Below are 23,497 nucleotides of genomic sequence, written 5' to 3' on the forward strand. Positions count from 1 at the left end.
GAGTAATCCCTTTATATGGAGGGGCTTTGCCAGCCCGCTCTTAGGCTTGTTCTTTTCGGCAGCAAATCCCAGTTTTCCTTTTATCCCTCCTGATTTTCTGTTCTCTGCCTAGTTGGGATTAATTGGCGGGAATAAATCACGGGAGAGATGGAAAAATAAAAATGGGATCGCTCAAAGTAGCAGGACAAAGGAGGAATTTTAGCAGGGTTTAATTTGTCCAGTGGGAAGTCGTTGTGGCTAATCCTGGAAGTTTAAAAGGTAAAAAAAAGCGGGATGTGGACATGGTCAGGGCATGAGCAGCATCCAGAATCTTCCATGTCTGGGGCTTTCCGCTCCAGAGGTGATCCAAATCTTTTAGGGGATTGCTTGGCCTGAAAGAACATTCAGCAGAATTCCCATAAAACAGGGATGCCCTGCAGGGGAGAGGATGGACTGGTGGCTGGAGCAGCCCGTTCCTGGTTTCTCCGGTGCCTCCAGAATTCCAAATATTTGTCAGGATGGAAGGGTCGAAACAGGAGCTGGTGGTGCTTTAAAGCAAGGAGCAGAGTGTCCAGATCCCATGGATTCCGTAGTGCTGGATGGGGCAGGCTGGCCCCTGATTGATCTGGGAGCTCTGTAAACTCAGGTCTGGCTAAGCCGGGTTATCTGAAATTCCAAGGTTTCCTTGTCTGCTTTCAGCAGTTGGAAAATTAATGGAAGCTAAAATGCCCAATCCCATAAATCCTTTAAACCAGTGCGTGCTTCCGTAAGTGGAGTCGCCTCGGCATGGTTGGAATTTTGTTTTCCAAACTGGGATTGAGGAAGTTGTTGGGTGCTTCCTCTTGCCTGCACCTCCATCCATAAGGAACGTGTGGCACAGGGGATTTGGCAGCTGAAATTCCAGTCCTGGTGTATGGAACCCAAACTTGTCTTCTCCTTCCTGCTCCGGAGTCTCAGCCTGGACCTTCCAGAAATCCCATCAGGAGATGACGTTTGGGTTGGGATTCTTTCACCCTTCAGGAAATTCAGGGCAAATCACAGCATTTGCCATTTCCTGCTTTCCTCTTGTTTCATCCACTGCTCTTCCAAGACTCTTAGGTTGGGAATGGGGAAAGGGACATCCATGAACAGCTTCCCAAGCTCTCCCTGCCTTCCTTAACCCATCCATGGGAGGAGCCCCAGCTGCCCTGGAGGAGCCCAAACCTTTGGGGGGTCCTGGAAAAGTCGGGTGCTCGGGATCGTCGCCATGGCCACCAGTGTGGGTGAAGATGGCTTTGTGACCATCCCTCTCCACAAACGTTTTCCCTGGGTCTTACAGCCTTGGGTCGATGGAATGTCAGGAGCGGGAAAAATGTCTCAAAATGCAGATCCCTATGGAATTCTCATGATCCTCTAGAGTTTTTTTTAATTTGGTTTCATGGAGGGCAAGAAATCAGGAGAGCCGGATGGGTTAATTAAAAACCAAGCACTAATTCCTACAGCTTTCCCCTCTAAAGCTGCTTTATCCATCTTCTCCATGATTTTATCCATATTTTCTCTGGTTTTATCCATCTTCTCCCTGGTTTTATCCATCTTCTCTCTGGTTTTATCCGTCTTCTCCCTGGTTTTTAGCTATAACACCTCAGTTTTGAAATGGAAATTTCAGATATGATTCAGTTTTTTGGGAAAAGACAAAATGAGCCGAAGGTTTGGACGCTGCTTCTGTTGGTCACTCGGGTCTGTTTGCAAAAACCTCTTGGATGGAGCTTTGCTGGCTCACGGAGTAGCAATGGAGTGGGTGGCTTGGGATTTTTCCTTGGAGCTCATCCTTTTTTCCAGTCTGTTCAACATCTGGGCCCGCAGTGGGGCAGCGGTTGCGTCTCCTCCGGGCCCCGCGCGTCACCCCAACGTGCCGAGCCTTCCCCCGGCATCCCAACGGGTGGGAATCTGCGTAAACGGGGAATCTGGAGCATCCCTGTGTGTGCAGAGGGTGAGGAACCCCCAGGGTCGCTGTTCCAGAGGGAGGGCAAGCGCTCCAAACTTCTGGATCTTTCCTTTTTTTTTTAATTTTTCTCCAACATCGAATTGTAATTACAAAATTACTTCAGGAAGATGGAGCGATTCGAGTCCCTCTCTTTAAGTTTTCCTGCTGCCGTAATTGGCAGCTTTGCCACGATAAATCAGCAGAAACAAACGTGGTTCTTGCTCTTCATAAGTGAGGGAAAAAATAAAAAAAGAATCTGTATTTAATCAGCTTTTTGTTTCCAAAATGGCAGCTGCTTTGTATTTAATGGAAAATCAGGCTCTTCCCAATGGAAAGAATGTTATTCCCAAAGCGAATACAAAAGAAAATAAAAGCCACAAAAGAGGAGGATGAAATATGTCCATTTTTTTTTATTATTTTTAATTTTTTTCCCCCTTTTTTTTTATTTTTTTGGTCTCGTTCGTTCCAGTTTGGAGCCGCGCGCTCCGATTGCGGCCGGGCCACGGCTCTGCTTTGCATCAAGGAACTGGGAAAGTTTCGGATCCTGGGCATGGAGACCAGGAGAGAGCCTTGGGAGACACGGATAGGACCAAAAAAATGCTATAATAATCAATACTTCGCGTTCCTTGTGCACGTTTTGGCTTCAAGCTGAAAAGGGGAGAATTTCATGGAATATCGGGAAGGAATTCTTCCCTGTGAGGGCGGTGAGGCCCTGGAATGGAATTCCCAGATTTGCTGTGGCTGCCCCTGGATCCCTGCAAGTGTCCAAGGCCAGGTTGGGCATTGCATCCACCTGGGACAGTGGGAGCTGTCCCTGCCATGGCAAGGTGGGAATGGGATGGGATTTAAGGTCTTTTCCAACACAAACCCTTCCAGGATTCTGGGATTTTGATGGCAGTCTCAACTTCCAGTCTAGTGGAACAGTTGGGATCAGGTATTTCTGTAGTTATTGAGTGTCTGCAGTTAAACCCAGTGGCAAACCAGGATAAAGGCTGTAATTCCTAGAGTAATTCCTACAGTAGATCCTACAGTAATTCCTAGAGTAATTCCTGCAGTAATTCCTAGAGTATTTCCTGGAGTTTCTCAGGGCGTGATGTTGTCCCATCACAAACCTGGACTGGCAGGAATCTTTCCCACCCGTGACTGGTCTGGAGGTCCCTGGAGAGATCCTGCAGCATGGCAGGAGCCCAGAGAGCAGCTGGAAGCTCCAGCTCCTTTTGGAGCTACAATTCCCACGTTCTTGACTCCCAAAAACCGCTCAATTAAAAATATCCTTCCCTGCCTTTGGATGTTGATCGAGGAAGAAGACAGAGATCATGAGATCTTCTGTTTCCCTGGATTTTTGCATGTGTGCATCCCCAGATTTCCTCCAGCAGCTTCCCAGCCTTGCTGCGAGCCGTGGAGCTTCCAGAGGAGATCTCTGCCCACTTTGGGCTCTTTAAGACTCCAAAGGAGCTGCCCCGTGCTTGGTGGCCGCATCCCGAGGTGCTTCCCTTCCCCACCCCCTGCCCCTCCTTCTCATTATTTATTTCCCTTTTTAGCAAAAATAACGAAGCAGAAGTCACTCATTGACAGAGGGACAAATTGTCAGTTCCTGTGCCTGCTTCTATCCCAGAACCTCTGATATCCCAAATCCCACGATTTTCCGTGGTTCCAAAGTCCTTGAGTTGTGCTTTTGCTGTTGGGTGTTTTTGCTTCTGCTTCCCAGGCTTCTCATCTCTTGATTCCTTCAGAGGAAAAACCTTTCCATGGAGCTGGTTACTCCACAAATTATTAAAGACCCCAAAAAAGCCCCAAACCGAATGAAACGGCATTCAATATTTTTAATAAAAGCCCCTTTCAGCCCTGTCTGCGGGAGCTGGTTGTGACCATCACCCCCAGTGTGATTTCCCTCTTCCCTGAGCTTCCCCTGGCTCCAGCCAAAACACTTCCAGCTGTTGACCTTGGGCATCTTGGACACAGCCAAGGTTTTCTTCCTCTTTTATTGGAACGTCAGGGGTTTGTATTGAGCTGCAGTGGGGTTTATTTTTGGTGTGGTGAGGATAACTGCTGGATTTGCTTTTCTCTTGTCTTCCCCCTTTTCCTTTTTTTTTTTTTTTTGTTTTTTTTTTTTTTTGTTTTTTTTTTTTTGTTTGTCTGGTTGTCCCTGAGCTTCTGTTGGGAGTTCAGCTCTGTTGTGTGTTGGTCCTGTTGCCGGGTCCCATTTTCCCAAAATATAATCAAGGTGGGAAATGTTCGCTTCTGGCAAGGAACGTGCCGTGGAGTTTTTTCCACACCTCTGGAATGCAGCTGCTGAAACGGGCTCAGCTTCCGCGGGAATCTGGGAGAGATCCCGAGTCAAGCAGGGGATGGGACCTTCCAGGTTGGTTGGAGCAGCTTCACTTTCGGCTCTCTGGAGTTTTCCAGTTGAGTTGGTCTTTGCAGGAGGCAAATTCCACTTGGAGTTGGGTTAATTGGTGCTGCTCTCCGTAGGTTTTCCAGGGTGAACCTGAGACCTTCCGTGGTGGGACGTTGTCTCCTGGACTGACATAGGGATGGTCAAAGCCAAGGCCAAAATCCCACTTTTACTCAGGAAAAGCTCCAGCGGTGAAACTTTGTTGAAATCTGGTGATTTGCCGGTGGCGCTGGGGGTTCTCCCATGGGTGACCACAGCCTTGCCCAGCCCAAGGTTCATCCCTCCCACAGCGTCCATCCCCCTCCCAAACCACAACTCCGGTTGGTGGGATCACTTCTGGAATCCTGGGCATATTCCTGGGAAATGGGAGCATGGATGGCGGTCCCAGCTGGGAGTGGCGGGTGGATGCTGGGACTGTTGGAAGGGACGCTGCTGTCATGGTGCCACTGACATTGGCCATTCCGTGTGTCCCAGTGTGGATGGACTCCAGAACTCCTTCCCAAAGAAATGTCCGTGCAGACATCGCCTCTCTTCTCTTGAGCCTGGGCATCAGGAGCTCCAAGGCTCGGAGGATCCCAGGGATCCAAGGCTTAGAGTATTCCATGGCTCCAAGGCTTGGAGTATTCCATGGCTCCAAGGCTCGGAGGATCCCAGGGATCCAAGGCTTAGAGTATTCCATGGATCCAAGGCTTGGAGTATTCCATGGATCCAAGGCTTAGAGTATTCCATGGCTCCAAGGCTTAGAGTATTCCATGGCTCCAAGGCTTGGTGTATTCCATGGATCCAAGGCTTAGAGCATCCCATTGGTCCAAGGCTTAGATTATTCCATAGATCCAAGGCTGAGGAACATCCCATGGCTCAAAGGCCGAGGAGCATCCCTTTGGTCCAAGGCTGAGGAGCGTCCCATTGGTCCAAAGTTGAGGAGTATTCCATGGATCCAAGGGTAAGGACCATCCCATTAATCCAAGGCTGAGGAACATCTTGTTGATCCAAGTCTGAGCATCATCCTATTGATCCAAGGCTGAGTGGAATCCCATTGGTCCAAGTCTGAGGAGTATTCCATGGATCCAAGTCTGAGGAGCATCCCGTTGATCCACAGTTGAGGAATACCCCTTCCTCCAGCAGCCATTCCCGTGTTCCCAGGAGTCCTGACCCACAAGCCAACCTTGGCTGGAAGGTTTCGCTCCTTCTTTTCCTTGGCAAATCCCAAACCCGCGTGAACGTCACCTCCTAACTCGGCTTCCTTTTCCCAGCTCCATAAATCCACACAGTGGCTGCAGTGTTCAGCTCCTGGGATGACTCCACGGAGCCAGGGATCAAATCCAGGTCTGCCCATGGCTGAAGCCACTCAGGGCCCGTTAGTGGTCACACGTCAGCCAGCCCTCGTGTCCCATGCGTGTCACATCAACGCGGAGCGACCGAGCCCGGCCCACAGCTGGACACCGGGAATTGCTCCGCTCCTGGTCCTCCTTCCATAAAAACAAAATCAGGGACAAAAAGGGGGTTTGTTCTTTATGACTCTGCTGCAAAGCTGAGTAAATAGAATTAATTAATGAAGAGTTTTCTTGATACCCCCTGGGTTTATTTGGGCCGCAGCCATCGAGGTCGTTGTGGCCACAGTGCTGATTGGTGCCAGCTGAGCTCCAGCCTCGAGGGGACGTCTCTAGAGGCCGCCAAGCTCAGGGTGACACTGGCAACCAGTCACATCCATCAGCTGGTCCTTGCCTGGGCCTCTCCCTCGTTCCTTTGCACCTCTTTGTCCTGGAGAACCTTTTCTTTGCAGGATCTCGAGTGCAGATCCACAGCTTTTGGGTTGTCTTTTCTTTTTTCTTCTTTTTTTTTTTTCTTTGTAGGGGTTTTGTTTGGTTTTGTGTGGTTTTTTAAACTAAAACAAAGCTGAAAACACCCAAAACAAACCAGAAAAAAAAAAAAAAAATCTGACCAAAAACGTCCATGAAAACCCACTTGGTCCAGTTGAAAATGGACTTCTGGGCAATTAATGAAAGGTTTATTTTTTAAGTAAACATCCTAAAAATATTTTTAAAATTTACAAGTACTCATCGTTCATTTGCTTTGACACTTTGGGAAACGTTCGTATTTTTGGGTGATTTGGGGTTTTTTCTGCCTCATTCGGTGAGTGCAGAACTGTTGTTTAAAAGAAAAAAGGCAAATCAGGACAGGACAGGCAAAGGCAGGAAAAATTTCCAGAGCTGATTTCCTGAATTTGCCCCCGGTTTAGGGGGATTTGGGGCAGCCAGGGGATCCAGAAGCTTCTGGAGCAGGAGATGAGCCCTGGGAGGTCTGCGGGGTCTGAAGTCTCCATCCGTGGCCAGAGAGAGGATCCAGTGGGATTATCCTGGGGTTTGTGCTACCAAACAATTGCTCATTATTTCCCCACCACGTTTCCATCCTCTGCAAAACATCCCGGTGCTGCCTTATGGATTGGGAAAGGCAGGAAATTCAGTGTTGAAATTACAGGGACAACTTGTGGTGTTTATAGAAAACTGTACATTTAATACCAAAGAATTCCCATTTTTGGCCTGTTTTCCTGCTGTCTGAAGCCCCTGGATTTGCACATCTAAATATCCTTAATCACATCAACCCTGATGCTTGTTGCGGGTGAAGAAGGAATTCTGCTGGTAGCAAAAAAGAAAAAAAAAAAAAAAATAATTGGAAACTCTGAGAGCACTTGGAGCCTGTCAGGGTTTGTTTTCCATGGAAATGCTGCATTAATTCCTCGGAGGGGTCTGGGAGGGTTCTCCGTGCTAGGGCAGGGGTTGGGTTTGGGTTTCAGGGAGCACACCCCACCTGGTCTGGGCCAGGGGCAGTGCGGGAGGCACCAGCAGGTGAAGGGAAGCTGCCCCTGGACCCCTGGAAGTGCCCAAGGACCGTCTGGAGAGGGCTCGGAGCAGCCTGGGACAGTGGGAGGTGTCAGGGTGGAGCTGGGTGATCTTTTGTGTCCAGCCCATCCCGTTCCACCATTCCACGGCAGCCAGAGGTGCTCCTGCAGGGCGGTGGGGACCGGCAGCGCAGTCCTGACTGCACGTGAAGATTAATGGGTATTTATTTGCACAACCATTCCATTTCAGTAGCTCTTAATGAGTCCTTTGATAGCGAGTTCCTTAATTAACAAGGCAGCCTCTTGGCGTTTCCTCTCCCTAATTGGTAACAGATTGGCCCTTTCTAAACAAACACTGCCGGCAGTGGGGCTGGCTCCGGAGCCTCCGCTCAGCCCTTCCCTGCAGGGGCTGCCCAGGGTTGGGATGTGCATGGAAAAAGAGGATTTCATGGCGGATCTCCTCCAGCAGGATGGATTTGGTGAGGGGCAGCCCATGGACTCTGGGGTTTGGGACTGCCCAGAGAGGTTTGGGACAGCCCTGGTGGTGTCCCCTGGAGGTGGCACTCGGTGCTCAGGAGAGGGACAAGGTGTGGTTTGGTCACTGATTGGAGTCGGTGATCCTGGAGGGCTTTTCCAGCCTCAGGGATCCTGTGGGGATGTGTTCTGGGATGAGCCCCTTGGATGTGTCTCTGGGAGAGTTTTGGAGTTTGGCTCCTCCCTTTCAGTGCCTGGAATGGCCACAGGGAACCTTCTGGATCCTTCCCGTGTGCCCATCAGGATCCTGGGTGGCACGGGGAGGGCAGTGTCACCTTGAGGTGTCACGGCAACCCCGAGGTTCCACCAGGAGCCGTGGACAGAGGGATTCATTGCCGGGACCCCGGTTACAAACAGATTGAGCCACAGCACAATAAATCCATGGATTTCTCTGGGATAACACCCTCAGAATGGCTTTACTTGACTGAGGTTGGACCAAGGAGACGTTTGGGCATCTTGGCCATGGAGGTCTGTCAGCTTCACCTGTGATCCCTGTTCTTCCCAGAACAAATCCAGGTTTTGATGGGATTTGCAAAGGTCTTAAATCAAGAGTAACCCCACAGAGCTGTTCCTGGGATTGCTCCGCATGCTTTGGAGCTCCTCAGTTTTCTGGCACCTTGGAAAATTGGCACCGATGCCTTCAGGGTGTTTGTGTTCCCCTTTCCCCACAGACAGCTCAGCTCAGGGTGGCATTCCTGCGCTTTGCTCCCTGTCCAGATCTCATCCCGAGCTCAGGGACCAAGGTGTCGGGGCAGGTTGTTCCTGAAATCCAGACAGGGCCGGAGCCGTGCCGGGGAGCAGGACCAGGATGTCTCACCAGGGCTCGCTCAGGGCGCTGGCACAGGGACAGCCTTTGGGAGCGCCCCTGCTTCTGCCACACTCCTGAAAATCATCAGGGAATTAGCGCGGGGCCGGAGCCGTCCCGGCTGAGCGCGGCGGCTCCTCTGAGCAGCCCCTGGGGCTCTCCAGGAGCGGCGACGGCCGCGATGACATCTCGGAGCTTCCCGCCCCGTGCCAAGGCACAAGTCCTGGCACCGCCGCCAAGGGTGGGGCAGAAAACGATTTCGGGAGGGTTGGGTGATGATTTCAGGAGGGTTGGGGCAGGTAATGAATTTGGGAGGGTTGGGGTGGGTAATGATTTTGTGAGGGTTGGGTGGTGATTTCAGGAGGGTTGGGGTGGGTAGCGATTTCGGGAGGGTTGGGTGACTATTTCAGGAGGGTTGGGGCAGGTAACGATTTTGGGAGGGTTGGGGTGGGTAATGATTTTGTGAGGGTTGGGGCAGGTAGAGATTTCAGGAGGGTTGGGGTGGGTGACAGTTTTGGGAGTGTTGGGGCAGGTAATGATTTCGGGAGGGTTGAGGCAGGTAATGATTTTGGGAGGCTTGAGGCAGGTAACAATTCTGTGAGGGTTGGGGTGGATAATGATTTTGGGAGGGCTGAGGCAGGTGACGATTTTGGGAGCGTTGGAGCTGTGTCAGACATGTCTGTGCTGGGCTCAACTCCAGACAGACGAGTCTGGCTCTTCCAGCGCTGCAGGAAAACTGAGAAAAAGAAGCAGGAAAAAGCCCCCAACTCCATGAAGTGAAACTCGGTGGTAAATAAGCTCCGAAGAGCCGAGATGGGCATCCGTGGCAGGAGGCAATTCCTGCCAGGCCGAGCCATTCCAAGCGGGAATACAAACAACCTTCAGCTGCGGCGGCAGCTTATTAGTGCTGATATATCAGCGGCCGCGCGCTCGTTTGTCTCCTGTCAGCAGCAGCTGCTTATCCAGCAGATTTCCCGCTGTACTCCTGGGGAAATGGCCTGAAATTGATGTTCACAAGCCATGGCTGACTTTATAAGGAGCTGCTGTAACTCGTGGAGCGCAGGGGTGAGGCAGGAAAGGATTAAGTTGGGTCTTATTTATAAGGAGTGAAAGCCATAAATTCTGGGAGGGTTTTAAATCTCGGTGCCCAGGGCAGGAGCTGCTGCTCATCCCTGGTGGTACCTTCTGTTCTCTGAGCAGACATTCAACACCGTGATTGAAACTCCTCTGGCATCTCCGAGTTCTCTGATAATAAATATAAGGGAAAAAAGGGATTCAGGCTCAAAAAGCAGAAAAAAAAAATATTCTATATACTTTTGCTTTTCTTGAGATAATGCTGGGTCTAAACTGTGAGGCATCCATGTGTTGAGAGGAAAAACCAAATGTTGTTTAAAGAAAGGACTTTTAGGTGTTTGAGCCTCAGGAATGATGGAAATAAAAGGTCTTGTTCTCAGCTGGCCTGAGAAGATTCAGGTTCAGAGTGAGGACAGTGCACTTTTGCACCTGAAATACATTTAGGCCTGGCCTAATCCTGTGTGGAAAAGGCAGGAAGAAGGAGGACTGGGCCAGAAGCTGCTTCTGGGCTTGTTCGGATCCCCTTTGCCATGTCTGCAACAATTCCTGGGAGAACATTCCCATAAGGAACATCCTGAAGAGCTCCTTCCACAGGGGAGTACTCTCAGAGTCATGGTGCTGCCAAGCCCCCATGATGAAACTGCTTTTCCCATCCCATTTTCCCCATTTGGGGATTAATTGTGTGACATTTCATCTCAGATCTTTGCTGTTTTTCACCCCCCCGTGGTGTCACGTCTCGTTCACTCTCTCCTGAGCTGAAGTTGGTGCCCAAGGCAGGGATGGGTCACCCTGCAGGTCCCTCTGCAGGGTGATCTGACCCCTCCCTGGGGCTGTTCCTCTGACATTTTGGTCAGGAGGCACAGAAAACCCTCCTGGGGTTTTTCCTTTGTGTGGTGTGGTAAAGGAGAGCATCCAGTGGGACCTGGAGAGGGAGAACATGGGGCTCAGGAAGTTCATCCTGAGGGGTGTTCCCCTGGAGAAGGGCAAAACCCAGGGAATGCTGAGAGTCCCTGCAGGGGCTCCAGGAGAGCTGGAGAGGGACTGGGGCCAAGGGCTGCAGGGCCAGGAGCCAGGGAATGGCTTCCAGTGGGAAAGGGGAGATTGGGCTGGGATCTTGGCAAGGAATTCCTGCCTGGGCTGCAATTCCCACATTTCCCATGGCTGCCCCTGGATCCCTGGGAGCACCCAAGGCCGAGTTGGACATTGGGGCTGGATCCAGCTGTGACAGTGGGAGCTGTCCCTGCCCATGGATGGGGTGGGAATGGGTGGGATTTAAGGTCCAACCCAAACCATTCCATGGTTCACCTGGGTGTGAGAACCTCCAAGGCTTCTCCAGGGGTTACAGCTCTCTGTAAATTCCCGCTGATGTGGAGTGCGAGCTCCTCCCGGGATTTTCTCCTGCTCTTCCAGGAAGGGTCTGGAGCCCTGTCCTCAGCAGGGTGCCAGGGCTTGGCTGCAGAGCTTTGATTTCCCATCCTCTGCTTCCACCTGGGACATCTCAGTGACTCATGGAGGGGTTGAGGGCACTTGGAATGTCCAGCTGGAGCAGAGGATGCTCAGAGGAGACTCATCGGGATTTGTTCCTCCCGAGGGGCAGCTGTGACAGGGACAGGACCTGGGGAATGAATGCCTGGAGCTGCTCCAGGGCAGGGTCAGGATTCAGGGAAAGGTTCCTCATCCAGAGGATGCTGGCACTGCCCAGGCTCCCCAGGGAACGGGCACGGCCCCGAGGCTGCTGGAGCTCCAGGAGCGCTTGGACAGCGCTTGCATGGTCAGGGTGGGATTGTTGGGGGGTCTGGGCATGGCCAGGACTTGGATCGACGATCCTGTGGGCCCCTCCCAACTCAGGATATTCCCTGATCCTGTCCGAACTCCTCAGCCACAGCAAAAACTCGAGCGTCTGTTGGAAGTAATGAAGAAAAATCACAACCGGGCAGCGCCGTACTTCCCGCAGCTTTCAGAGATGAGGAATGGGCGCGAGCGGGGTTTTAAATAACCCAGCGTGTCAGAAAAGCACAAACAAATGATGAAAAGCAAAGAAAAAAACCCTAGAGCTCTGCTAAACTTTATGGTTGCCATGCTTCATCTTCATTTTGGTGCAGGTGTTTGTTGGGAGGTGAGTGATGGACGCTCTGGAGCCTGGGAGCGGCGGCGGGCGGGAGATGGAGCACCCTGCCCTGCAACGCACGGCTCGGCTCCTTTTTGAAATAAAAAAAACCAAACATTTTTCCCTCCTGCTGAAGATGGATGTGGCCTGAAGATCCAAACCAAGTTTGCAGAGCTGGGAAAAATCCCTTCCCGGCACAGGCATCAAACGTCGGCGTGCTGCGATAACGAAACCGGCGACGCCGAGCTGGGAACGCGGCGCAAACACCGCGTTTAATCCCAGTTTAAACACAGCTTGTAAAGCGCTTGTAAGAGCTTGAGAGCTCCTCAGGCACGCCTCGGTGTCAGGGGAGCATGTTAAGAGTCCTTTGTGAGTGTTTGAGGACATAATCTCCTGCTGGAGCTGTTCTCAGGGCAGCACTGCCATCCAAAATCTCCCTCGTGGCGTTGCACACGCAGGCGTGGGGATCGTTCCCCGTGGAGTCAGCCTGAGGGTTTGGGAAAATCCCACTCTTGTCCCAAAGGGTTTCCCCATTTTTATGGGTTTAGTTCCTGGTGCAGACCCACCTGCCACAGAGGGTCAGGCTAGGTTGGAATGTCCAAGGTCGGGTTGGACGGGGCTTGGACAGTCTGGGATAGTGGGAGGTGTCCCTGCCCATGGAATGGGATGGGCTTTAGGGTCCCTTCCACCCAAACATTCCATGATTCCCTGATGATCCATGGGAGGTTGTCTTGAACTCTCTGAGCACCCCAAGGCTCTTCTGGATCAGAGCTGCACCCAACAAGGCCTGACCCTTCCCTCTGGCACTTCCAGAGGGGATTCCCTTGGAAAACAGCAGTTGTGATGTTGAGCGCTGTGGGAAGATCCCATCACTGATGGGACACGCTGAGGAGGCTGGAGGAGTTCTCTGGTGGCTTAAACCGAGGGGTTTGGTCTGGTCTAAAGGAGTTCTCTGGTGGCTTTAACTGAGGAGATTTTGGCTGCTCTGGAGGAGTTCTCTGGTGGCTTTACCAAGGGGGCTGGGCTGGAGAAATTCTCTGGTGGCTTTAACTGAGGAGCTTGGGCTGGGCTGGAGGAGTTCTCTGGTGGCTTTAGCTGAAGAGATTATGGATGCTCTGGAGAAGTTCTCTGGTGGCTTTAACTGAGGAGCTTGGGCTGGTCTAGAGTTCTCTGGTGGCTTTACTGAGGAGGTTCGGGCTGGTCTAGAGGAGTTTTGTGCTGGTGGCTTTAACTGAGGCAGTTTGGGCTGGTCTAGAGGAGTTATGTGGTGGCTTTACCAAGGACACTGGGCTGGAGATGTTCTCTGTTGGCTTTAACTGAGGAGGTTTTGGATGCTCTGGAGAAGTTCTCTGGTGGCTTTAACTGAGGAGATTTTGGATGCTCTGGAGTTCTCTGGTGGCTTTACCAAGGGGTCTGGTCTGGAGAAGTTCTCTGGTGGCTTTTTGTGCCGGTGGCCCTGACGAGTGTCCGTTTGTCCTGCAGGGGAAGGTGGCCCAGACCGCCTGCATGTCGGCCTGCAAACACCTCTCGACGTCGCTGCTGCAGCTGCTGCTGGAGGCCGAGGTGCGGCAGCTGACGCTGGGCGCCCTGCACCAGTTCAACCTGGACGTGGAGGAGTGCGAACGTAAGAGCCCCGAGCACCCCGGCCCCGGGCCCAGGGACAATTCCCACTCAGATTTTGGGTAAAGATTTAAATCCAGGAGGCCACACCTAAAACGACTTTGGCCTGTGAGTTTTAAGGATGGCAGATCAGCTTTGTTTATAAAATGAGTTATTTATTGACCACGCTGGAGAAAATGAAAAGGTTTTAATCAAGGTTACTACAGGGTATGAACCAAAAATAATTATTGGTGCATTACATGAAATAATGTGTGGCATTTAGGTATTTATATTAAAATTATATTCATAAATATATTTATAGTATTTATTATATTTATATTTATATTTATATTTATATTTATATTTATATTTATATTTATATTTATATTTATATTTATATTTATATTTACATTTAAACTGGCAAAATAAATGGGCTGGGTTAGGAATCAAAAAGAATAGGATAGATTAGGAATCAAAAGAATGGGATAGATTGGAGATCAAAAGAATGGGATAGATCAGGGATCAAAAGAATGGGATAGATTAGGGTCACCCAGAGCATCTTCAGCACAGAGGAGTCCAAGAGATCCAAGCTTCTCTCTTCCTTTTCCTCCTCAGTGCTGCCTTGATGTTCACCAGACCGCCTCTACTTTTGGGGATGGAGTATGTTAAAAACAGGAGGGATTTAATCAAAAATCAGTTTATTTATGACTTTCTGAGAAGCTGGGGCTGCCCCAAGGAAGTGGGGAAGTGTCCAAGGCAGGGCTGGATGAAGAAGACGATGTTCTTCACCAATTCTGGTCCTCTCCCAGCCTCAGCCCTTTGTCCTTCCCTGCAGGGAATTTTGTCCCTGGAGTGGCCTCTTTGTGCCAAGATGGAAATGAAGTGTCTTGTGACAAAGTGACAGCAGCTCCTCGGCCGGGGGTGTGGATCATCCTGGTGCTCCCAAACCTGCTCCTTAGGGCTGGAGTTCTCTGCTTGCCCTCAGGTTTGTCCTGCTCAGTACGAGGGTTAAAAACCAGAGCCCAGAGCAGACAAAACACTCTTTTTAATCCTGGTTTTGGGATTAAGGCACAGCCCTGCACAGGATCCCCTTCCCTCTGAGGGGGATGGATTTGTTGGGATCCATCCTGGGATGGATCTGTGACCGTGGTGGTTGAGAGCCCAGAGATTGATAGGGCTCCTAAAGAACCCAGGTGATCTTTGTACGGGATTTTTGGGATTTTTTTCACCCCCAAATATCCACATTTTGGCTTTCCTGGTTGAGGTGGGGATTGGGATGCCTCTGTGTTTTCCACAGATCCTGGCATGCTTTGGGTGGGAAGGGAGCTCAGAGCCCATCCAGATTCATGGGCAGGGACACTTCCCACTATCCCAGGGTGCTCCAAGCCCCATCCAGGCTGGCCTTGGACACTCCCAGGGATCCAGGGGAATGACTCAGTGACATCAGCTCTCTTGGCTTCATCATCCCACTGCCAAAACAACTTCTTCCATCCTTCATCCAACATTTTCCTGACCAGATTTTACTTCAGCTGCCCCCATCAACACTGAGATTAAATTCATTGCTGGGAACGATCCCCCAGCAGGAATTTTGCCGTTTCCATCAAGGGTTTTTCCATTTTTTAACATCCACTTGCCATTTTCCAGCCCTCAGCTGAGCGGCCTGGCAGAAGGATCCCGGTTTAATGGTTCCCATCCAGATCCTGCAGCTGCACCATAACTCACAAAGCAATTCCTGATTTTTCTCCAGGGGCTGCCTCCATCCCCGAATTCCTGACGCTCATTTGTGTCCCCTCGGGAGCAGCTGTGTTCCCATGGGTGCCTGCCGAGGGACGGGCGCTGGAGCTGGGAATAATGGGAAGCATTTGTCATCCCTAATAATTCCCTGGGTTTTTTTTTTGGCTGCAAACGCTCCAAACCTGGCAGTTTTCCGCCCCATCCGTAACGTGCATCACGGAGCAGCAGCTCTTCCCTAAAAGCTGCTGCTGCCAAGGAAGACGGATGGGATTTCACAGCAGGTGGGAAAGAGCAATTCCGTAAATTCCGGTTGTGCAGGGAGCCCGAGCCGGGAGCACTCAGACATCCCGGAGCAGGTGACGCCAACCTGGGCAGCAGGGTCAGGGACCTGTCCCCCAGCCCTGTCCTGAGGTGCCACTGGAGCAGGGAATGGAGATGGATGCTGGAGCTGGATCCTCCGCATCCATCACTGTCAGCCCCAGAACAGACAAAATCCCTTTTTCCTTTCCTTTCCTTTCCTTTCCTTTCCTTTCCTTTCCTTTCCTTTCCTTTCCTTTCCTTTCCTTTCCTTTCCTTTCCTTTCCTTTCCTTTCCTTTCCTTTCCTTTCCTTTCCTTTCCTTTCCTTTCCTTTCCTTTCCTTTCCTTTCCTTTCCTTTCCTTTCCTTTCCTTTCCTTTCCTTTCCTTTCCTTTCCTTTCCTTTCCTTTCCTTTCCTTTCCTTTCCTTTCCTTTCCTTTCCTTTCCTTTCCTTTCCTTTCCTTTCCTTTCCTTTCCTTTCCTTTCCTTTCCTTTCCTTTCCTTTCCTTTCCTTTCCTTTCCTTTCCTTTCCTTTCCTTTCCTTTCCTTTCCTTCCCTCTTTCCCCCTTTCCCTCTTTCCCCCTTTCCCCCTGATCCCCACGGATCTGGCTGCTGGCTCTGCTGCTCCTGGGAATCACTTCAATTCGGTTTTTTGGAGCAGAAATCCATCAGGATCTGAATTTTGGGATGAGCCATTTCCAAGAGGGAAGTGGCACATTCAGAAAATAACTTTCAGTTATTTGGGGTTAATCCTCGGTTTTTTGGGGATTTTTTAGCCTTTTTTTACCTGAAAGCACAGGTGTGACTCTCCACATCCTCACATCCTTCGTGCCTCTGCCTCTGTCCTCTTCCTCCCCCCAGATTTCCAAACCTTTCCTAATCCAGCAGTTTTACCTTGCACTTAGCACATTAAAACAGGATTTTGTGTCATTCTGGAGCGTTTCCAGCAGCCGAGGCAGTGGGGCTGCAGAGTTTTGATGCTGGAGTTTAAGGGTTTGTTTGGGAATGCTGAAGAAATAATCTGGTTAAAGGAGAGGTGAATTAAGGAAATTAGTTAATTGTATTTTAGGCATAGTTTGAAGGTGGTGAAGATAATTTTCCTCCTATTAGAAGCAGATCCAATACACATTAGAAGGAAATTGTTTATAAGCACAACCGACATCAAGAGAGGTGAAAAATGTGGGGGTTTAGGCTTAAAACAAGGCACTGCTAAATTAATCCCTCTGATTTTTGGGTTCATAAAATATTTCCTGATTTATAACTCATGTCCCTCAGCATGGAAGGGAGTGGCTGCTGGACCGTGGCACGGCCAGGGGCAAGTCCAGGTGGCTGAGGGGGATCCTCAGGTGAGGCCCCACCTGCAGAGCTGCCCCAGGCTGGGCTGATCCCAAAGGAAAGGTGAGAATTGTGTCCCGGAGCCCCTCAGGTCAGGCCCCACCTGCAGAGCTGCCCCAGCCCCGGGGCCAAGAGCAGGAGGACGTGGAGCTGCTGGAGAGAGTCCAGAGGAGGCCCCGGAGCTGCTCCAGGGCTGGAGCCCCTCTGCTCTGGAGCCAGGCTGGGAGAGCTGGGAATGTTCCCCTGGAGAAGGGCAAAATGCAGGGAATGCTGAGAGTCCCTGCAGGGGCTCCAGGAGAGCTGGAGAGGGACTGGGGCCAAGGGCTGCAGGGCCAGGAGCCAGGGAATGGCTTCCAGTGGGAAAGGGGAGATTGGGCTGGGATCTTGGCAAGGAATTCCTGCCTGGGCTGCAATTCCCAGATTTGCTGGGGCTGCCCCTGGATCCCTGGGAATGCCCAAGGCCAGGTTGAATACTGGGATTGGATCCAGCTGGGATCCTGGTATCTGTCCTTGCCATAGCAGGAGTGAGATGAAAATGCTCTTTAAGGTCCCATCCCAGCCAAACCAGTCTGGGATTCTTGGATTCTGGGATTCTGTGGTGCTTGACAGAAAGATGAGTTTATGATTGGACCCCTTGCCTGCTCTTTAAATCTCCCCCTTCCTTAAGTCTTCGCTTTTTTGGCGTGTTCAAAGCACAGAAAATAGTTTGTTCATTTTGGTTGGTTTTCTGCTCTTCCAAAAGCTGCTGTAGGACTGAGGAGAAGCAGTGAACTGAACGGGCACCAACAGCCAGATCTTCCATGTTTTCCTCATGTGGATATCCCTAAAATCAGCGGCATTTTTGCTGTGAAAGAGGTGAAAAGAGCAGAGCAGAGCTGTAAAAATCCTTTTAGGCTCCTTGTGATGAGAGAAACCTGGGAGAAATCCGAGCTGTTTTCCATGGCTTTATCCTGGTGTGACCAGGAGTCTCCAGCTGGACGAATCCTCGAGGAGACGCAGGGAGCTGAGTGGTCGGAACCACCCTTTGGTTTTCCCAGCAGGAAGGTGTTTCCCGAGGTGTTTGGGAGCAGCTTTCCATGGATTTGAGTGCTTGGGTGGCAGGAGTGACTCCAGGGAAGGGCTTGAGCTGGATTTGGGATCTGTTGGTTGCACCCCTGGCTGGGATGGTGAGGTTCTCTCACCCCCTTTTAAACCCAGATTTAGGCCCAGCTTAAATGAACTGCCTAGAAAGACTCAGTGGGACACGTCTCATGATGTTTCAGTTTAGGAGACACTTCTGGGTTAAAAAGAAATAAAATAAACCCCAACCCTGGAGAGGGGGGGAAAAAAAAAAAAACCTATATTTTTGGGAATCTGTGAATAAAACCTGTAAAATTCCTTTTTCAGGAAAAGTGTTTCATTTTTCCGGAGGGTTTCTTGCCTCCCAGAATGCATCCATAATCCGAGATATAACAATGCAATGGGATTTTCTAATTCCTACATGCCCTTCTCTGCTCTTTTTGAATGGATAAATCCATGTTTAAAAAAAATATTTATTTTTATATAGATATAGATATAGATATAAATATATAAATATAACTATAATATATATTTATATATAAATATTTAAAATAATATATAATTATAAATCTAGAAAGTATATTTATATCTATTTATATCTATTTTTATATATAATTTATATATTTATATATAAATATTATATTAATAGAATATATAAATAGATATAATTAAATTTTATATATATAAAATATATATATTTGTACATAATACAAATATATATAAAAAATTTTTTTATATATATAAAATATATATTTTTGTACATAAATATGTAATTTTTCCATCTCCCCTCTACATCAGACATAGTGGGAATCAAACATAACAACCCAGATTTGGAGGTGACAGCCAAAAATTCCCGAAGAAATGGGACTGTTCTCACTCCTAGGGTGTTTCCCATTGCCATAACGGGTTCCAGCAGTGGCTGAGGGGTTTTTACAGTCCTCGGATCATAAAATGAGCAATTCCATCATCTCCAAAGTCTTTTATCTGCTGCTTTATGGGAAATTAAAAAGCGCCCTAAAAATTTTATATTTCGAATTCCGTTAGACGCCCTATTTTTAGTCATGGGGATCAGCCAGGCTCACACCCAGATGTCTCTGCTGGGTTGAGGAATTCTCCATCCCAACAGATTGTCCCAAAATGTGCCCACGTGGATCCCGGCACAGCCCTTCCCCACCTCCTTCTTGGCTGCCGTATCTGGCTGGTGGGAATTTCTCACGTGGAAATCCTGGGATTCTGGGGGAAGTGCCGGGGTTTGTCCGTGATGCTGGAGTCATCCTCTCCCTCGGCATGATCCCAAGGACTCCCAGGTGTTCTTCCAACCTGTGATCCGTCAGGGATTGGAGTTTGTGGTGCTGGAGTTTAGATATCCCTAACTGGTGTCTGTCCTGCTGCAGTGCACCAGGAAAAACCTGGGTTTGGGGGAAAAAATGGGAATGTTGCAGTGGAGAGATGGGAAGGTTTAAGGCGAACAGATCAGGAGAGGAATGTCCACCCCACAGGTGCTGATCCTTTGATGTGCCCCAGGTCCTGGGGTCAGATTTGGGCACCTCCCAATAAGAGGGCCCTGGAGGGGCTGGAGTATGGCCAGGGCAGGGAACGGAGCTGGGAAGGGGCTGGAGAATTGCTGAGGGAGCTGGGAAGGGGCTGGAGAATTGCTGAGGGAGCTGGGAAGGGGCTGGAGAATTGCTGAGGGAGCTGGGAAGGGGCTCAGGCTGGAGCAAAGGAGGCTCAGGGGGAATTTCTGGCTCTGCACAAGTCCCTGGCAGGAGGGGACAGCCAGGGGGAATTTGGGATCTGCTGCCAGGGAACAGGGACAGGACCCAGGGATTGGCTTCCCGCTGTCAGAGGGCAGGGATGGATGGGATCTTGGGAAGGACCTGGCACAGGTTGCCCAGAGAAGCTGTGGCTGCCCCTGGATGTCTGGAAAGCCAAGTTGGACCCCCAGCCTGGCCTCGGACACCTCCAGGGATGGAAGTCCCACAGCCTTTGGAGCTGATGGTGGGACGGGCACAGCTCACATTTGCTGGTGCTGGTGTTCAATGATCTGAGAACTTCACATCTGCCAGGACACATCTGCTGCACACCTTGGGTTCGGGGCTGGGAACCTGTGGAGATCCGTGACCCGACTCTTAAGCCAGTCCTGTGGATTCTGTTCCACGTTTCTCAGCACACATCTCCAACATCCTTCTAAAGAACCTCCTTTCCCTCTACTTGAAAACCATCTCATGGTCAACCCCTAGGAGTCCCTCCCTGGGGCTGTGGGTGCTCCTCAGCCCTGCCAGTGTCCCATGACTGGGACCACTCCTTTCTCTGCAGTGACAGCACTCCAGGCTCATCTTTGTTCCATCAGAGGAACGATTGATGGGGAGGGAGAGAAGTTTTTCTTTAATCTGACCCAGTTCAGAGTGTTTTGGGTAACTCCTCCCTCTTCCCACAGCTCTCTGAAATTGCCCAGATGGGAATGAGCTCGGAGAGTTTGGGCTGTAATGGGGAACAGCTTCAGAGCGGGGTTGTGTGGGAACGCTGTGAGAGAAGGAGAAGCTCAGTATGGAAACTGGGTGAAGGAGAAGCTCAGTGTAGGAATTGGGATCTTCCCTCTGTTCCTCTTGCCTCAATCCCTACCCAACATTTCTCCCTCTCTCCCACCTGTGAGCTTCTCCAGAGCCCACTCATGGATTTGTTCTTCAGCCTCGAGTGTCCTCAAGGTGTCACTTTGTTCCTGTGGATACGGAAGAGGAGGTCCCATCACTTGGATGTTCTGGGACAACCTTCCAAAGCTTTATCCAAGGAGGCCCCATCACTTGGCTGTTCTAGGACAGCCTTCCAAGGCTTCATCCAAGGAAGATGACTTCAAGATCTCCATCCTTCCTTGAGGAATCCTGAGTTTGTTGACTCCCCAGGTCTTACCCTTGGCCACGAGCAGATTGGTCCACGTTCCCTTCCCTGGGAGCTGCTTCAGCCTCCACCCCAGAGGTGCCATCACAAATCCCACGTAATTCAGAGGAAATCTTGCCCTCAAATGATGTTTTTGAGGGATGAAGTCACCATCTGGGTCCATTTTTACCGCTCAATCCGTGCAAGGCCCTGTCCCCGTGTGCGCAGTCGCCCTGGGGGCGCAGGGAGATCTCCCCGTTGGCTGTAATTAATTAATTTACAGTGGATGTCTCTTTTCTGCCGTGCCTTTGAACTCTTTATTCTTTGTCCATTGTAAAGGGCTTAACGGTTCCTGTTCCTTGATTCTTTCATCAGTGAAATGTTTTGGAAGGGAGGTTGGAATCCCCCTGTGACCTGCCCTGGGTGGCCCAAGCCTGTAGACCTTGCAAAGACATTACTTTTTTGGCCTGAACACAAACCCCTCAAACCTTTAGCCTGGCTAAATGCTTTGTACAAACAGCCGCATACTGATCTGCTCTATTCTCTGGTGATTTTCTGCTCAAGGGGCTGCTCTGTAGGTTGCTTGCTATGTTTGCCACTTGCCTTGGTCGTGAAGACAGTACAATAAACGAATCCGACAGTACTGAGGCCAACACTGCGCTCGGTTGTTCCGAGAAAATTATCCCGAAATCTGCTTGAAGAGATTAAACCCAAGAAGAACTGGCTGTGTCTCTCCTCTAAAGCACCGCTCTCGTCTTTGTTTCTCCCTTTTTTACTCCGAGACTTTGTTCATTCCTCCTTCAGAATGAGTTGGTGGCATTGGTATGTGAAGTGTGACCCGCGATTACAGGAGGTGCGGCTCCTTCTCCAGCAGCCCAGGGGAAGCATTGCTTTCATTCCTCCAGCCCGGGCCTGCAGCAGCTTTTCCGACTGTCTGGGCCGAATTCCTGTTCTCGTTTCTTCTGGGATATGAAAAATATCAGCTCCTACATCATTTCTTCATGGACACAAAAAATATCAGCTCCTACATTATTTCTTCTTGGACACAAAAAAATACCAGCTCCTATATAATTTCTACTGGAACACAAAAAGTACCAGCTCTTATATAATTTCTTCCGGGACACAAATGATATCAGCTCCTGTATCATTTCTTCTGGGACACAGAGGATGAATATCAGCTTGGATGTCATTTCATTTCTTGGATGTCAGTCATAGAATCCCAGAATTGTAGAATCTGGGTTGGAAAGGACCTTACAGACCATCTCGTTCCAGCCATGGGCAGGGTCACCTTGTTCTAGAAGGTTCCAGAGCTCTGTTAGATCAGTGTTGATGAATCGTTTGATGAGAATTGCTCTTCAGTTAAGTGTTGGCTCAATGTGTGACCATCCAAAGTTTTGAAGTGTCACTCCATATCTCTCCCAGCTTCATCCAGTACCTTCCTTAGGAATAGAAGATTGGCTTGGGATGGAAGGGACAGACCATCTCGTTCCAGCCATTTGCAGGGTCACCTTGTTCTAGAAGGTTCCAGAGCGTTGTTAATTCAGTGTTGTGATGAAAATTGCAGCTTAAATTGGTGTTGGCTCAATGTGCAACCATCCTAAGTTTTGAAGGGCAGTGTCACTCCGTAACTCTCCCAGCCTTTCTCCAGTAGGTTCCTTAGGAATCGCTGATTGGCTTGGGATGGAAAAGACCTTCAAAGCCATCCAGTTCAGGATGGAAAAGACCTTAAAAGCCATCCAGTTCAGGATGGAAAAGACCTTAAAAGTCATCCAGTTCAGGATGGAAAAGACCTTAAAAGCCATCCAGTTCAGGATGGAAAAGACCTTAAAAGTCATCCAGTTCAAGCCCCTCCATGGGCAGGGAACTGTGGGAAATGGGCAGAGACAGCTAAAGGTGAGCTGCTAAGGAGCAGTCGTGTCTTGGGATGAAATCTCTTTTGGGATGAAGTCTGTCTTGGGATGAAATCTCTCTTGGGATGAAATCTCTTTTGGGATGAAATCTCTCTTGGGATGAAATTTGTCTTGGGATGAAATCTCTTTTGGGATGAAGTCTGTCTTGGGATGAAATCTGTTTTGGGATGAAATCTGCCTTGGGATGAAATCTGCCTTGGAATGGAATCTGTCTTGGGTTGCTCACAAGCAGCTGACAGTGGTGATAAATTCACCAGCCTTGTGAGAACATTCACAATCACAGGCATTTTCTCATGAGGATTTGAAGTTCATGCTTTGGGGAAGATCTTAAATTTCCCAACTCCCTGTGTGCTCCTAAATAGATGCTGAACAGCTGTGAAGCCCTTGATCCAAAATAGAAACTCTCTTTCCTCACGGTCCTTCCAGGGTTTCTTTTCCAGGATTTCTCCAAATGTAATCAGGACCATGAGATGACCCCATCCTTGCAGGGTGGGACATCGTGGTTGGTTCCTCAACCCAGGCTCTGACCCTGAGCCACCCAAGGGAGTTTCATCTCCTGAGAAGGTGCTCGAGCACCGTTTCTCACTTCCAAACATTTTTAGTTTCTCAGGTATTGTGCTTTTCCAAAGTGGGGTGTTTTAGGATTGATGTGGCTTTCTGGATAATTGTTCCAGATGGGACAGTGGGGTGTAGAGGGAATGTGTAAAGATGATTTATCCCTTGCAGATCAGAGTCAGAGAGTTTGGGTTGATCCTCCCTCCCTGCTGGCTTGGGCAAGCTGCAGTCAAATTTTATAGCAAACCTACATTAAAACGCCTTTGCAGTTAGGATTAATTAAAGCAGTTTTTGAAAAAGGGACACATGTGAAGTCACTTTGAGCTCTTTGCACCCGGAATATTGCAGGATTGGTCAGTGGAATGGGCTGGAGCTGAGCAGCTCCGATCTCAAGGAATCGTGGAATGGTTTGGGTGGGAAGGAACCTTAAAGGTCATC

At 49.8% G+C, this 23,497-nt stretch overlaps 1 protein-coding gene across 10 annotated transcripts in view; it reads left to right on the forward strand.

The window, feature by feature from the left end:
- Positions 1-23,497, forward strand: part of EXOC6B (exocyst complex component 6B) — a 270,625-nt gene that overhangs the window by 174,558 nt on the left and 72,570 nt on the right. For all 10 annotated transcript variants that reach the window (XM_086891657.1, XM_086891661.1, XM_086891662.1 and 7 more), the window contains one exon: positions 13,179-13,320. In XM_086891657.1, the coding sequence (XP_086747783.1) occupies positions 13,179-13,320 (142 nt within the window). The remainder of the gene's footprint in view (positions 1-13,178; positions 13,321-23,497) is intronic.

This window comes from Cyanistes caeruleus, chromosome 5 (assembly GCF_971803275.1).
Source record: "Cyanistes caeruleus chromosome 5, bCyaCae1.hap1.1, whole genome shotgun sequence".
NCBI classification, from domain to species: domain Eukaryota; kingdom Metazoa; phylum Chordata; class Aves; order Passeriformes; family Paridae; genus Cyanistes; species Cyanistes caeruleus.